General features: G+C 38.7%; 1 protein-coding gene and 1 pseudogene across 2 annotated transcripts in view; one reads left to right on the top strand and one right to left on the bottom strand.

The window, feature by feature from the left end:
* The window catches only part of TMEM144 (transmembrane protein 144), a 47,303-nt gene that overhangs the window by 11,507 nt on the left and 20,279 nt on the right, over positions 1-15,517 (bottom strand). For both annotated transcript variants that reach the window (XM_005691302.2, XM_018061483.1), the window contains exons 6-10: positions 10,316-10,397; positions 7,893-7,975; positions 5,763-5,881; positions 2,807-2,926; positions 542-639 (exon numbers count right to left, since the gene is read on the bottom strand). In XM_005691302.2, coding sequence (XP_005691359.1) covers positions 542-639; positions 2,807-2,926; positions 5,763-5,881; positions 7,893-7,975; positions 10,316-10,397 — 502 coding nt within the window. The remainder of the gene's footprint in view (positions 1-541; positions 640-2,806; positions 2,927-5,762; positions 5,882-7,892; positions 7,976-10,315; positions 10,398-15,517) is intronic.
* On the top strand, positions 12,493-12,954 carry LOC102189059 (annotated as a pseudogene).

Here is a 15,517-nt window from a genome sequence, read left to right as displayed (position 1 = left end):
TTACATAGAGATACATATTGTTATTAATCAGATTCCCAGGTGACTCAGTGGTAAAGAATCTGCCTACCAATGCATGAGACACAGGAGATGTGGGTTTGGTCCCTGGGTCAAGAAGATCCCTTGGAGGAGGAAATGCAAACCACTCCAGTATTCTTGCTGGGAAAATCCCACAGACAGAGGAGCCTGGTGGGCTACAGTCCATGGGGTCACAGAGTCGACACAACTGAGTAACTGAGCACACACATTGCTATTAATAGCAAATTACAATGTACTCCAAAAGAAATTAGGCAAAATGACCAAACAAAAACTGCAAAGGTATCGAAGATGAACAAACTTGTTAAAATGAAGTTAGCAACATTCCCTCACCCATCAAGGACATGAGACTAAAGGTGTCAGTTTATCCACATGAATCTGTTATACTGACTGTACTCCTGAAAAATCAAACTCCATGACAGACTTCAGTGATTCACTAAGAAAGCTTCATAAAAGTGTGATTTACATTTGGAAAACAAAAATTTGGAAATGCAATACAGCTACTTACGGCAGTGATGATTGGAAAACTGACCACAGCACTGAGAGAGCGGTTCGCTATGAACCAACAGCAGGTGGCGATCGCCCAGAGGACTCCGGACAGGAACCCTGAAACACACAGACAGCACACGTTCGCCAACCACATACCTCTCCAGAAAGGCCCACACCACAGGCGGAATGGGACTACTCAAGTGAAAATATCACACACTCCTATCAACACCGACAGCCAGCGTGGGTTTCTGAGTCATGCTTATGACTATTTTGGAAAACAAATCATTTCTCTTTTTGTGACTGCACTAGGTGTAAGGATCACCTTTTACCTTACTGACATTAAATCAAGTATCCAAAGTAATAGGTGCAGTAAAGTCTGGGTAATGGAGCGGGACCCGGGGAAGGTACTGGGTCTGAACCTTTTCTGAAAATACCATTTACTCTAAGCCATGTACGTAAAAATATGTGAAATTCAGAATGATGCTTAAATAAGGGGTGGGGGACTTGGAATCTGAATAAAAATACCAGCTTAAAATGTTCAGGATACTTTAGCTAGACATTCAGTAAATATCCTACCATTCTTCTAAAACTGCATAGTGAAGTAGTGGCACCCTGGCTTAAATGAATCAAGCCCTCAAAAGTGAATCTTTGATACATGCTTTGTTTTGTTCTTTAAAAAATTTTTACTTGTGGACCTACATTCCATATTGAATTATAGTAAATTCTTAAGTGAGAAATTATAATTTCTTATATACAATGTATTTTTATAATTAACTTAAAATATATTAATTTTAATCTTTTAATATATAATACATATTTAAATTGAATTATATATAACTTTTAAATAATTACATATTTATAATTCTTATTATATATAATTTCTCATTGTATATGTGTGAGTGTATATATAAATATATATATATATATGTATGGTCTCATATGGGCTTCTCTGGTGGCTCAGATGGTAAAGAATCTGCTTGCAATGCAAGAGACGTGGGTTTGATATATATATACAATTATATATAACTTTCTTTTTATAATTTATATATTATTTATAATTCTTATTATATATAATTTCTCATTATATATGTGCATATATATATGTGTGCGTATATACATACATATACAAGCATATATGGGCTTCCCTGGTGGCTTAGATGGTAAAGAATCTGCCTGAAATGCAGAAGATCCATGTTCAATATATATATATATATATATATACACATACATTACCATCAATGCCTAATAGATTAAATTCAAAAGCATGTATATTTGACATAACTTTTTTTACACTCTGAAATAATTTCTCCTAACTTTTTTGAGAAAAAAATACTTGTTTTCCCTAGTGACAATATAAAAATATGTGAAATTCAGAATGATGCTAGCTAAGGGGGAAAAAAATCTGGAATTTGAATAAAGATAGTAGCTAAAATTTTCAGGACATGCAGTAAGAATTCTACCATTTTTACATCTACTAGCACACATTATACCATTACTATAATGTCTGAATTATAGTGAACATTCTGTACTATAAAATGGTACAACGGTGGAGTGGTATACTTTGGCTTAACTGAATCAGGCACTCAAAGTGAATCTCTGGCATATGCTTTATTTTGTTCTTTAAAAAATTTTACTTGTGGATCTATATTCCAAATTGAATTACAGTAAACAACTAAATAATTGAGAAATTATAATTCTTCATCATATATATATGTGTGTGTGTGCATATATATATATATATACATATATATATAACCAATAATGCCTAACTGATTAAATCCAATAGCATGTTCATTTGACTTACCTTTTTTAAACTCTAAAATAACTTCTCCTAAATTTTTGGAGAAAATGCCTATTTTCCCAAGTGACTGCAGATTTGTATTTGTGGACACCTTTAAGAATAAAAGAGCCCCAGCACGCTGACTTTTAATGTGCATCCTTAGTGAAGAAGAAATACTGAAGTCTCATGCCCATCACACAAGGTATTTCAGCAGAGGAAACAATCTCAGACTCACTGGTCCAGTTCCAGGTTTAGTATTAATGACCTGGCATTTCAAATCCAGTTTCATAGTTTTTAAATCCTCCATATTTGGTGGTGAACTGAACTAGAGCAATTGAGGGAAGGAACACACATACACAGACATAGACACACACACACACACACACACACACACACACACACACACAGAATGGCTTCATTTCCAGAAGACGAATATTCAAGCTAAATTAACAGGGAATGATGCTTTCAAAGTGTAGGAAGGTTTTCTGTAGTAAAGATTCTTACCTGGCAAGACTGCTTCAGGATGTAGTTTAGGATTATTTTTCATGGCTACACAGTAGGCCAGAAAGTAGACTGTACTTGTGAGGAAGATGCCACTGAAGTGTGCAAAAACGTAGTCTAAATCTGGAAGGACAGATTATAAAAATCTCAAGCATATCATTTTAGTCATTTCAAACATATTTAGAGTTCCAAGAATAAAACAAGCTCATCAAAGTTAACCTTAACTGTAAAGGAAGCATTCATTATATTTTATCATACTATGTTTCTGCATGCTATTTATACAGAATTTTAATTAACATATTTAAAATATAAACAAGTTAGTTACTATAATCAAATCTAAAAGGCTGGCTTTTATATTGTCTTGGAAAGCTAAACAAGAAATGACAAACATTATGTGAATATAACATTAATATCTCATTTTTTAAGAACAGGTATTCAGACTTAATATTACTGATGGCTATAGAAACTAGCAAATCTCCAAGTAGATGGTATTTAGGGGGCAGTATGTAAAAAAATTTGGCAGAGCTGATTTTATAGGTTGTATTGATCAGTCTGGAAACCAGTGTCCAGGCTGCAGCTATACAGAAGGATATTCAGGAAGTTATTCCAGAGGATTTAATTATTTATTATAAAACTAATTACATGGGGAAGTTATTACACAGATGGTGGCCTGAATTCTGAGAAACCCAACTCCACTGACTAAAGCAGATGGTCATTTTCCATAGAGATGGGTGTAGCAGGTTCTTGGCCAGGAAGGTCACTTTGGGCCCAGTGTTTCTCTCAATGAAATCTAGAGGATGGGCAGCCATGCTTAGAGAGGAGAGCTTGAAAGTCAAAGGGCTTGCCTATTCTTCTCAAGTCTTACATCCTGCTTCTGAGTCATATCACAACACGTCTGTCCCAAGACCATCACAAAAGGCAGCTTAATCTAGTGATCAGAAACACAGACGACCTGGTGAGACTCCTGAATCCACTATTTGCTAACTTGGAGACTTGAGTAAACTAACTTGTATCTCTCTGTCTCATCTTATTGTAAAACCAGGATAATAATGGTACCCAAATAGTAAAGCTGCTATGAGGGTCAATCAAGTTATTATAATTAGAAGAGTGCCCAAGACACAGCATATACTACTTATGTGATCATTAAATAAATGAAATAAAAACTATGCCCCCTTGAATTAGTTTTGAATGAATTAAAATAAAGTGTGTTTCTATCAGACTACATTTGAGTTGCCATAAAAAGATCCCTTAGACCTGATTGTACTGTTTATGTGAAGAGATTGTTAAGGACATTGTTCATTATGCTCCAGGACCAAGAACAACTGTGCTTCTGAACAATCAGTTGTTTTTATCTTGTGTTTGCTGAATTCTGGGACTGATCTGATTTCCTTTGTGGCTTTAAGAATCTTAGAGCCAAATTTATGACTCATTACTAGCAAGTGTACAAGTGTGGTGCAGTTTTTAAGACTCGTTCATGGTTACATTTTACTTTGTCATTCATTTTCCCTTCCCTCTTAATTTTTCCTAAGTGATTCTATGTTTATTAGTTTTTATCCTTTAAAACAAAAAGAATAAAAATACAAAAAATATTTGCATAAAATCTTAAAAAACACAGAAGGTAGTAAAAGTACTTTGGGAACTGTTTGTGGGGCTGAACACATAAGGGGGAAAAAAAAAACCCATGGTATCTATTCAAAGTCAATCTGTTCAATTGGAGTTCAGATCCCAGTTTTTCCATCCATCTACCCCTCATGACTTGCCCTCCAAACTTCTCCCTTATCTGAACACAGATGACATTCATTTTCCATGCCACTGAGGTAGAACTGACTTAACCATGATCTCTTCTTTTACCATCATAGATGTGAGCCACATTTCAATATAATCACAGGATCCTGAACTGGACCCTCTCATCTCCTTCTGAGCCTGTAGAAGGCTGTTGCATGCAGTGTGGACGTGACATCTGAGAGATGAATTCTATCACTAGAACCTGAGACAATTTGCAAGCATTACGTTGGGTCTTTCAGTGTACTACTTTGTGCTTGAAAAATAATATCCTAAGCAGGCTATATTTTGACCTTTACTTGATTTGAAAGCACTGTATGCCTCACTTCAGTTTCCTTTTTAAAGAGAAGAACATACTTTTTCCCAGAGATCGTCAAACTGGAAAATAACCTCCAAATCTTGCAGCAAAGCCAGAAACCATATATTAAGATCCAAGTAGCTGAAATGAATCTTGACTAAAATCGATTCCATTCATATGTTGAAGACCATATGAAAATATTGAAATAGTCCTTTATTTCTTTTAGTTTCCAGGGCCCTTCTAATTCACCACTTACAATGACAAAGTAAGATCAAATCTGATGAAAGGAAATTTATACTTTAAGACGGGATGAGAAAGCTTAAGCATAAAATTCTGTCTGTGTCTGTCTGGGCTTTCTCCCTCTCTAACACAAAGTGTGCACCTGCCTTTGACTTTAATCAGAGCTTCTCAAAGATGAGGGCGCTTGCTTGACCATAAAGATCAATTTCTTCCTTTCTTCTCATGCTAGTGATGTATTAATAACTTCTTAAAAGAATAACATTCTTTCCCAGCTCTGCAGGGGGTCATGGTGACTTGCTGTTCACTTTGTACTATGCTTCCCTAGACTATGTGTCCTTGGTGAACTTTATGTGAAATGTCAGTATGTCATTTTGATGTACATCCTTTGTCTCAAAAGTGCCTTCAACTTTTAACAGGTGGAATTGTTCTCAGAGCTTCAGAGAGTGGGTCTCAAGGGTGATAATGCTCAGTTTGGCTCAGACAAAATTTCCCTTTTTTCCTTCTTAACTTGATTTTTCATTGTATTTCCATCAACCAATCTATGTACCAATATCTACTACAGTCCGTTTCTTTTTATAGTCTTAAGTAGAAACACAGGTATTGAGTTTACTTATGAAGTAAAATGACTTTTCCTCTCACCATTCTGGCTTGCCCCTGCATATATACTATCATTTCTTTTGCTGTGGTCCTTGATGTAAATGATGGGCACAAATGTAGATCCATAGAGAATTCCAGATATCACTGCGAGACTGCAGCCCCTTAAAAAACAAATACATTTCTATTCATCTTGGCCCAAAGCAATATTTCTGCCAAACATAAATGGAATCATATCTAAAGCATGCTTCAAAATGTAAATCACATGGCATCATGTAGCAATTACCCATCTATCTCAATCGGGGTGATGAGCAAACGTCCCAGGAATGCCCTGCAGCATCCAGGTACCTTGCTGGGACACAGCTTCAGCCCTTCACTATCTAATGGTGGAAGGACATGATTTACAGACACTGTAGAGGATTATTATTATAAATTGTCATTACATAGCTGAGAATATTGCTATCACAGTCTACAAGTGACATGAAAAAACATGGCTCTCTAAATTAGGACTTCACTGATGGCTTGGTGGTAAAGAATCTGCCTGCAGTGCAGGAGACTCGGGTTCGATCCCTGAGTCAAGAAGATCCCCTATGTGATCCCTGAGTCAGGAAGATCCCTGTAGTAGGAAATGGCAACCCACTCCAGTATTCTTGCCAGGGAAATCCCATGGACAGAGGAGCCTGGAGAGTTACAGTCCATGGGGTCCCAAAAAGTTGGACCATCCTGGGTGACTTGTAGAATCTTAGTTCCCCAGACCAGGGATGGAACTTGGGTCCACAGCAGCAAAAGAGCCAAGTCTTAACCAATGGACTGCCAGGAAATTCCTTAATAAAATAATTTGAATATTTCAGATAAAACATTACTTTTGTAAAAAGAAAATGTTTTGCCTTAAGCAGTAGAGTCATGTTGGGCCTTCATACTTGGGCTATATCTGCTGAAGCAACAGTCTTCATTGACTGTGGTGGGAGGTAATATTTTAGAACAGTCCCTTCAGCTTAACATAAAGGAGAATGGCATGAAACGGGAAAGAGTTTTAGGCAAAAACCATTCCTTTCTAAGCTTAAAAATAAGTTCTTAAAGTCTATTTTAGTGGTGCTTTGAGGAATATAAGACTGTAGGTACTCAAAAGACCAGTGAGCTCTGTTCATGATGGAAACCTCTACATCGTGGTAAAGACCACGAATCCTGGAGGGTCCCAAACACAGACCAGACTAACGGGCTAGGCTGTCCAATGGACAACTCAAAGAGTGAACAAATATTCCCTTAATGAAGGTGATGCTTCATGAAAAACGTTTTGTTGGAGAGATCGATTTTATTTCAAAGCAAAAATAACATATTTCTTGCTTCCAAAGCCTATAGGTTAGTTCATTCTTTCATTCATTTAATTGATTCAAATATTTTTTGAGCATCTGTTATGTGCCCAGCACTGCTTCTTTCCACTGTGAAGACAGTGTCTATACTAACAGAGGACATGCTTTCTGTTCTTAAAGTATCACCACATAAAGTCTAAAATAGCCCTCAATTGAAAAATGCAAGCTACATACTATTATGTATTCATATTTCTTATATAAACATATACAGTTTCATACATAAAACGTATCATTCTCATATTTCTTTGCTAGCCCCCCAAACCCCTAAATATAGGAGCTATTGTTGAGTCTAAGTCTTTCACTCTTTACAGAGACAGTGCAGGGGTGGGGACTAGGACCTACATGGACACAAAATATTCTACCGTATTTGACAATAAATACGTAAGTGGAGGGATTCCTAGGGCACAGTGGTCATCTTGGCTACAGCTGTGGATTGCCTAATTCGACAGTGATTGCTGGGAGCATATTGGTTGTCACACTCTGTGGCCTGTACTTTTCCTTTACTTTGCTTTTTAAAAAATCTTTCCTTTTACTTTAGGCATGAAAGTCCTGCAAAATGAGATTGCTTCTGTGAGTCACTTATTGACTAGAAACACTGCAGGGGTTTGGGAATTCCTTGAAGCACTGAGATCAAGGCCCTCTGTGCTGTAAAATTCCACAAGGGACCAGAAAGTCTCTCTACCGTGAAGTTAAGAAGTCAAAGCTTGTGTTACCATTTTTATCTTGAGCTCAAATGGATACAACTCCACTCTGCTTATCCTTGCTGTAACCATATATGAGACAGAATAACAGAACCTCTTCTTACACTAAGCGGCTTTGTGTGGTAGAAAGTTTATCCACCCAGGAACAGTCAGGATCAGGATCAGGATCTTGAGTTTTGTTAATCACCTAGTGAAAACATTGGAAAAAACAGAAAAAGAAAAAAAGAAAAACAGCATTCAATTAATAGCCACACTGGTGACAAGATTTTCAGTGTTTTTCTCTTCTGTCTTAAATACACTTTAAAATAAAATAAAACCATGTCACCCTGTATTCTGATTCTGTGGGCATCACTAGATCACATGTTTCCGATTCTGTTTCTCTTTTACTCAGAATGGTCTGGTCTCTTTTAAAATGTTTTTCACAGTTTAATAAATGGCTACTTTGATACACCTATCAAAACTAACGAGATTATTAGTGCTTACATTTTATTTGCAAACTTTAATAATCTGTCAGAGGATGAGATGGCTGGATGGCATTACCGACTCGATGGACATGAGTTTGGGTAAACTCCGGGAGATGGTGATGGACAGGGAGGCCTGGCATGCTGCGATTCATGGGGTCGCAAAGAGTCGGACACGACTGAGTGACTGAACTGAACTGAACTGAACTGAACTGAATAATCTGTCAAGAAATTAGAACTTAAGACTCTTCTACTACGGAGTACTTAAGATCGACAGGCATATTTTTATCCAGATTTTTAAAATCTAATTTGGTTGCTTAAACATTTCCAGCCTTGTTTCAAGATTAGCTCATATTCTAACTCAGGAAAAATTTTGCCCAAGTTCATAATATTTCTATCAAAGCAATCATCTTTGTCTCTTAGCTGAGGTTTCCTTGATGCTATACTCCTAATAAAAAGAGATGAGAAATTAGAATTGAATTCTTTGTTATGTGCTAGGTCAAGCTTTCTTCTGACAACGATGCTTTCTTCCCCCATGAAGACCTCTGGATGTATGGCTGCATCATAATCAACACTTTATGCATCTTTAATCTTAGTTGGCTTACCTACTGCCAGCTTGATGGAAAACTCTAAGGCAATTAGACTCCTATGTAGCTTCCCCCAAGTTGCATTTATTTCCTCCGCTCCTCCATTGTTTGAAGGGAGGCTGGTTAGGAGGTATCTGGAACACTAAAGGACACCAGACACCAGACACCTTCTCCCCATCTCTCTTCTCCATCCTGTCTAAAGAGCTCCCTGATTAGAGAGGCCCGTGGATGAATACATCTCTTTGCTCTTACACCTAAGCTACTTATTATTTAACTTAACTCCCCTGGTGACTCAGATGGTAAAGAATCTGCCTGTAATGCAGAAGACCCAGGTTCGATCCCTGGGTTGGGAAGATCCCCTGGAGAAGGAAATGGCACTCCAGTATCCTTGCCTGGAGAATCCCATGGACAGAAGAGCCTGGTGGGGGCTACAGTCCATGTGGTCCCAAAGAGTCAGACACGACTGAGTGACTAACATACTTAGTGTCAATTTAACTAAGGTTTCTGTCACCTTAGTTGAGAAGAGTTTTTTTGTTTGTTTGTTTGTTTATAATCAACTTTATTTATTTATTTATTTATTTAAATATTGCTTTAATAGCATAAAAACATCAATATTTATTATGAGTGATTCCTGTAGAGTTTTGATATGGGAAAGATAAGAGAGGGAAGAAAGATTAATTTTGAAGTAAGGAGTAGAGGCTGTGCCTTCCAGGGGGGCATTGCCTGAATGTGGGGGTGGGATGCGGGATTGAGGCCAGCTTGCTAGCACTGGGCCCTGGCAGGTGGACAAGATACGTGACACAGGAGGACAGGAGTCTGTGCTCATGGCCATGGGGGTTTGCCCTGAAATCGCTTCTGTAAGGTGGAGCCACTGGGACTGGTGCTGTGTGGGCTGTCTTGGAAAGACTGTCCCTGCTTAATTTAGGTTTGCTATGTTCAGACTCATTTAGCTTCTTTAAGGTCAAAACACAGACTCCTTACATAGTTCCTGTCTTCTCCTTTGAGTGGAAGAGATATGGCAGAAAAATGAGAAGAAAACCAAGTCTAATTCCTACATGCATACGACCTGATTTACCTTTTCATTAACTTCTGATCGGTTACCTGCTGCCATCCCTGGAGTTATTAAAACCTGCTCCCTCCTCCTTTCTATGTACTTTTCATACTTCTCTGTAGTATTTAGAATTCCTGTACCACGACATCCTTAAGTTATTACTAAATATGGGCTTGTATGAACATCCCCTACTAGGGGTCTACCATTAATAAAAACAACTAGACCTCTGTGTTCGTTGAGAAATTTTACTGTGGAAATATGGATTGACTGCTACATAAACCTACCCATGATAAGTATGCTAAGATATTTCAGATAGTCTTGATTTAACAACATACCCCACCATCCTCTCATCTGAGTTCAAATCCATGCAGTTTCCTTTTATCCTAATTTCATGTTTCAGATCAAGGTGGTTCTCATTCTGTACTCACATGCTCTGATATCAGTGGTGTGGTGTCCACGGAATATGTGTTATTTGGTATTTCACTTTTGATGAACAAAAATATGAAAGCACTGTAAAGAAAATAAATTTTAGTGACATTTATCATAACCCTGGTTCACATTAAGATGCCTGCATTTTAAGGGAAAACAGAGCTAAAACGAAGACCTAATGGTATTACTTCCAAACTGCCTTTGCAGGGATCTTGCCATTTCTCCAGCACTGACATTCTCTTTGATGTCTCTCTTCAACTTTATTTTAAAGTTAAAAAAAAAAAAAAGAAAAAAGAAAAGAAAGGTGGATTCTTAACCACTAGACCACTAGGGAAGTCTTCTCACTATCTGTATTTGTAAATAAAATTCTGTTGGAACACCAAGGGAAAAAAAAAAGCTAAACTCATAAGCTTCCCTCCCAAATCAGCTCTTTCTCCCAGTTTCCTTGTTTCAGTCAATGACCCCATCCTTCTTTTTATTCCTGCTTAGTGCTGGAATTGCATGGTAAGAAAAATACAAATGAAAACTACATTGAAATATGTGTTTCACCTATTCTATTGACAAACCCCAAAAGCTTAACATGCTTGAACAACCTGGAGGAGAAAAGCACCACTGACATGAGTGCAGACTGTGTGACCCCCAGGGAGGAGACTCTGGGGCCAGGAACCAAGGGCGCAGGTGTGTCCACTCCTGCCCTTACCAACACTGCTCCAGGCCCTATAACACAGGCACAGCCACACTCAGGTGAGCTGATCTGCATGGTCGTGTGATGGAAGACAACACAGCCATACAAAAGGAACGAGGCTACCCTCTATGTTCTGACATGGAAAGACCTCCAGACTATATTTTAAGAGATAAAAACACATGTAAACCTAATGATCTTTTTTTGCCCTTGAACCTCTCTCTGCTAATTTACTAACTATTCATGTCCAGCATCTTTGTAATAAATACCTCAATGACCTTGACTTTTAAACTATGCAGAAATGTTAAAATGTGTTAACGTATTTAATTAACTGAAGGAAAGTGACAACTCTAGTATTCTTTTGCTATTTCTGTTTTTAAAACATTTGCATGGCTCAAAAGTGAAAGCAATATAAGAAGTTTTCAAAGCACACATGAGACTGAGATAGTATAGATAGCTGGGTGCAGATTGGGCACCCAGATATGCTATCATGTGTATAAAAATTAAAAATGTCTAGTGGCTTCCTTATTTCAGTCTCATTTGCCTTATACACTTAACTGGCTCCATACTCCATCCCATAGGAAATTCAAGTTTCCTTTTGATTTTTAAAAAATGTGTTTATTTATTTATCTTGGGCTGTGCTGGGTCTTTGTTGCTGTGTGCGGGCTTTCCCTAGTTGTGGCAAGTGAGAGAGACTCTCGCTAGTTGTGCTGTGTGGGTTTCTCATCGCAGTGGCTTCTGTTGCAGAGCACAGGCTCTAGGTACGTGGGCTTCAGTAGTAGTTTTGACGCACAGGCCTATTTGCCATCTGGCATGTAGGATCTTCCCAGACCACAGATAGAATCGTGCCCTTGCACTGGCAAGCAGAATCTTAACCAGTGAACCACCTGGGAAGTCCTCCTTTTATTGCTCTCTACTTCATGCCACACCCAACCTTCCTGAACATAACTCCCCCATGGACTTCTTTCTCTGACCAGTCCCTGCTCCAAGCTTTCATGTCTTGCTTGCCAGCCTTCCTTAGCTGAGCATACCATATTCTCGCCTCTTATCCAAACTACAGAAGAGGTGACTACTGACTGTGAGAGGGGAGCTCTCCCCAAGCCAATCCTCCCCAAATCCTCTTCTTTTCTGAATTCCTGCAACACTGACAACCGTCATCACACAATCCAGACTATTTTCCGTGCAATCTTTTTCTCTAAAGATGTTCCAATTCCATAGGAAATTGAATAGGAACGACATTTTCTATCTCTTTCAAGGTCCTCAAAGTACTTGTCTATCTTAATTGTTAAATATGTAAACATGTGTGTGCTCATATATATGTTAATTCACAAAGCTAATATTAAGACACTACCTTTGCATTTTCTCCACAAAATTACCATGAAAACTTTCTACTTTGTATAGACCAGTCTGTTTTCTAATAACAATAGAGAATGATATTTTAGAAATACTTGAAGGAGCTTCGGATATGCCATCTGCGGTGGAACCACTGCCAAGATGCAGATTTTCGTGAAGACCCTGATGGGGAAGACCATCACTCCTGAGGTCGAGCCCTCAGATCCCATAGAAAATGTAAAGGTCAAGGTCCAGGGTAAGGAAGGAGCTCCTCCTGACCAGCAAAGACTGATCTTTGCTGGCAAGCAACTGAAAGATGTACTTTGTCTGACTACAACATTCAAAAGGAGTCCACTCTTCATCTTTTGTTGAGACTTCATGGTGGTGCTAAGAAAAGGAAGAAGTCTTACACCGCTCCCAAGAAAAACAAGCATAAGAGAAAGAAGGTTAAGCTGGCTGTTCTGAAATACTATAAGGTAGATGAAAATGGCAAAATCAGTCGCCTTTTATGAATGTCCCTCAGATGAATGTGGTGCTGGAGTTTTTATGGCCAGTCATTTTGACAGACATTATTATGGCAAATGTTGTTTGACCTATTGTTTCAACAAAACAGAAAACAAGTAATTGTATATTGGTTAATAAAGATATGAGCTAACATTAAAAAAAAACAAAACTTGAAGGATCCCGAGAAAAGTCCTTGAATGCTTCTTCAAACACCTGTACAGCTTTCCAACAAATCAGTTAACCTCTCTGACCTTCAGCTGTTTTCATCTAAAAAATGGGGAGAGACCCACTTTACAGAGCTGTGATGAGCAACTGTCCTCCAATAATTATGTTTTGGTCTATACTTCTCAATAGTGTACAATTATAGTCTTTGATAATTAAAAACAATTTAAAAAATGGTCACAAAATTCTCAAGGTACTTATTGGCACATGATAAAAGCTCAAAATTTGTTAATCAGTTGAGAATCTTAACTATAAACTGGATGGAAGAGAAGGGTGCTGAGCGTATGAAAGAAATCAAGACTAAGTCAGCCATCTGAGCCTGGGTGACTAGACACAAAATGGGTAAGTCAGAAAGAAGAATCCCAGCTAAGTCAGGTCAAGAGAGGATATGGTGGCACTAAGTTAGGGCAAGGTAATGAGGTATATCATATATGTCAATACATTAATATGAACATAAAGGTAAATAGATCACGTGGTCTTCTGGGCTACAGATGCAAAAAACTTGGTGCGGTTTGTCAAACACAAAGTTCCATGAGAAAGTCTAGACATCTTGTCAAAAGCATGGGAAGCAAAAAAAGAAAAAAAAAATCAATTATATTACAGGCAAGGGTGCTTTTCTACATTATCAACCTTTCCAGTTTCCCTAGATCTGCAACTTTCTATCAGGAAAACTCACATGTGTGTGTGTTTACACTGGCAACTGATTTCAACAAGCATTTACTCTGAGTCAAGCACTGTCTGATAGTGATGGTGGGGGAGATGGTATGCAAAGAGCAGACTTTGTCCTTCAGGATCCCATGGTTTAAGGATAAAGATGGTTGTGTGAATAATACAAAACAGACCTGGGAGATGTGGATAATATCAATAGAGGAAGGGCAAAATACAGTAGGAATTTAGGAAGAAGAAAACATCATCAGATGGGAAATCTTAGCTGAAATTTCAGGGTGGCCAATGAAACAGAGGAAAGGGCTCTTGGGGCTGAGGGAAGTGCCAGATATGCTGAGATAAGTAATTCCAGGTCAATGAGGTGATAACACAGGAGAAACCATGCTAGAAGGAAGCACTAGATCTGTAACTATGGAGCACGTGCCAGACTAAGGAAACAGATTTATTGTGAATCCAGTGGGGAGCCTTCAGAGGTTCTTAAATAGAAGAGTGATGTCCTGATTTGACAGCAGATACAAGCAAGTCATTCTGACCAAGGAAAGAACAGAACTAGGGAAATGAGATGCGAGATTTTTACAACTGTATACAGGTGAGTAGATAGAAAGGGGCCAAGGCAAAGGAGGGGAGGAACTTGTGAAACATTCAAAAAGAATTTTACAGAATTACATATGGGGGGTTACAAAGGAAAAAAAAAATAAGCCCGAGTTTCTGAATTTGGATGACTGTGACTAATATCTTCCATGCAGAGAAGAAACGCAGGAAGAGAAATCAGTTTTCAGGGAAGGCTAAAGTAAGAAAAGTATTCATTTTTTTAAGACAGTACTTTTACAATTAATTAATTTATTTGAACATACATGATGTGGGAATCTTAGCTCCCTGACCAGGGATTGAACCTGTGCGCCCTGCATTGGAAGAACAGAGTATTAGCCACTGGACCACCAGGGAAGCCCTAAGAAAAGTAATTCTGATTGAAAATGTTGCAGGCAAAGAGAAAGGAAGCAACAGCCCAGGGTTTGCACAGTCCTGGCCTTGTTCCTGACCTGGCAGGGTCCCCTTCCACAGGGAACCCCACCTGAAATGGAGTAGGAGGTGCCCAGAGAGCATCTACCTTAAGATGACTAGCCTGCTCCACAGTTCCATGTAAGGACCACAGCTCTGAAGAAAGGCAGGGGCTGGAGTCCAAGACCTGGGTTTCCTCACAGAGCCATTCTCCAAGGAAAACAAGTTAAGAAAGTAAAGAATGGAGACAGATTCAAGGATAATCCAGAGCCTGCTTTTAACTGAAAAGGAGATCTGTCTTTCTATGAATTCTGACTCCTGGATCTTCACTAAAGCATGTCTAAAAGAGTGTCTTAACTTTGTTTCTTGGCATCAGTTCTGCTTCTCTCCTGAACCATGGAGCCCAGAAGACTGAAAACTATGTTTTCCTAAACTGTGCTTCATTTTGGCTTTGCCAGCAGGAGACACATGAGTAAGGCAAAAGTAGGGAGGCGCTGTATTGCCTTCGTGGGGGCTCCACTGGTGGCAGTAGCTCAGGACAGGGGAGCCTGTCCCCACAGCGCCAGCAGGAACAGGGGCTCTGGGGCTTCTGGTGAGGCCACTTTCCTCCCTCTGCTCCTTTGGCCCTTGTAACACTTTTGTCAACAATTCCCTCTGTTAAATCCTCTGCTGCTTAGGATGCCTGGAGTGGTCCGAATGTGCAAAGTGACTGATCCTTACAATAGATATCATGTAGGAAAAATGTAATGCTAGACCTGACCTAAGCAACCCTTTAAAAATGATGGTCAGGAGGACT

The sequence above is a fragment of the Capra hircus genome, chromosome 17, assembly GCF_001704415.2.
Source record: "Capra hircus breed San Clemente chromosome 17, ASM170441v1, whole genome shotgun sequence".
In the NCBI taxonomy this organism is placed as follows: domain Eukaryota; kingdom Metazoa; phylum Chordata; class Mammalia; order Artiodactyla; family Bovidae; genus Capra; species Capra hircus.
Note: the sequence above shows the minus strand (reverse complement) of the source record. Positions and strands in the feature narration are given on the sequence as shown.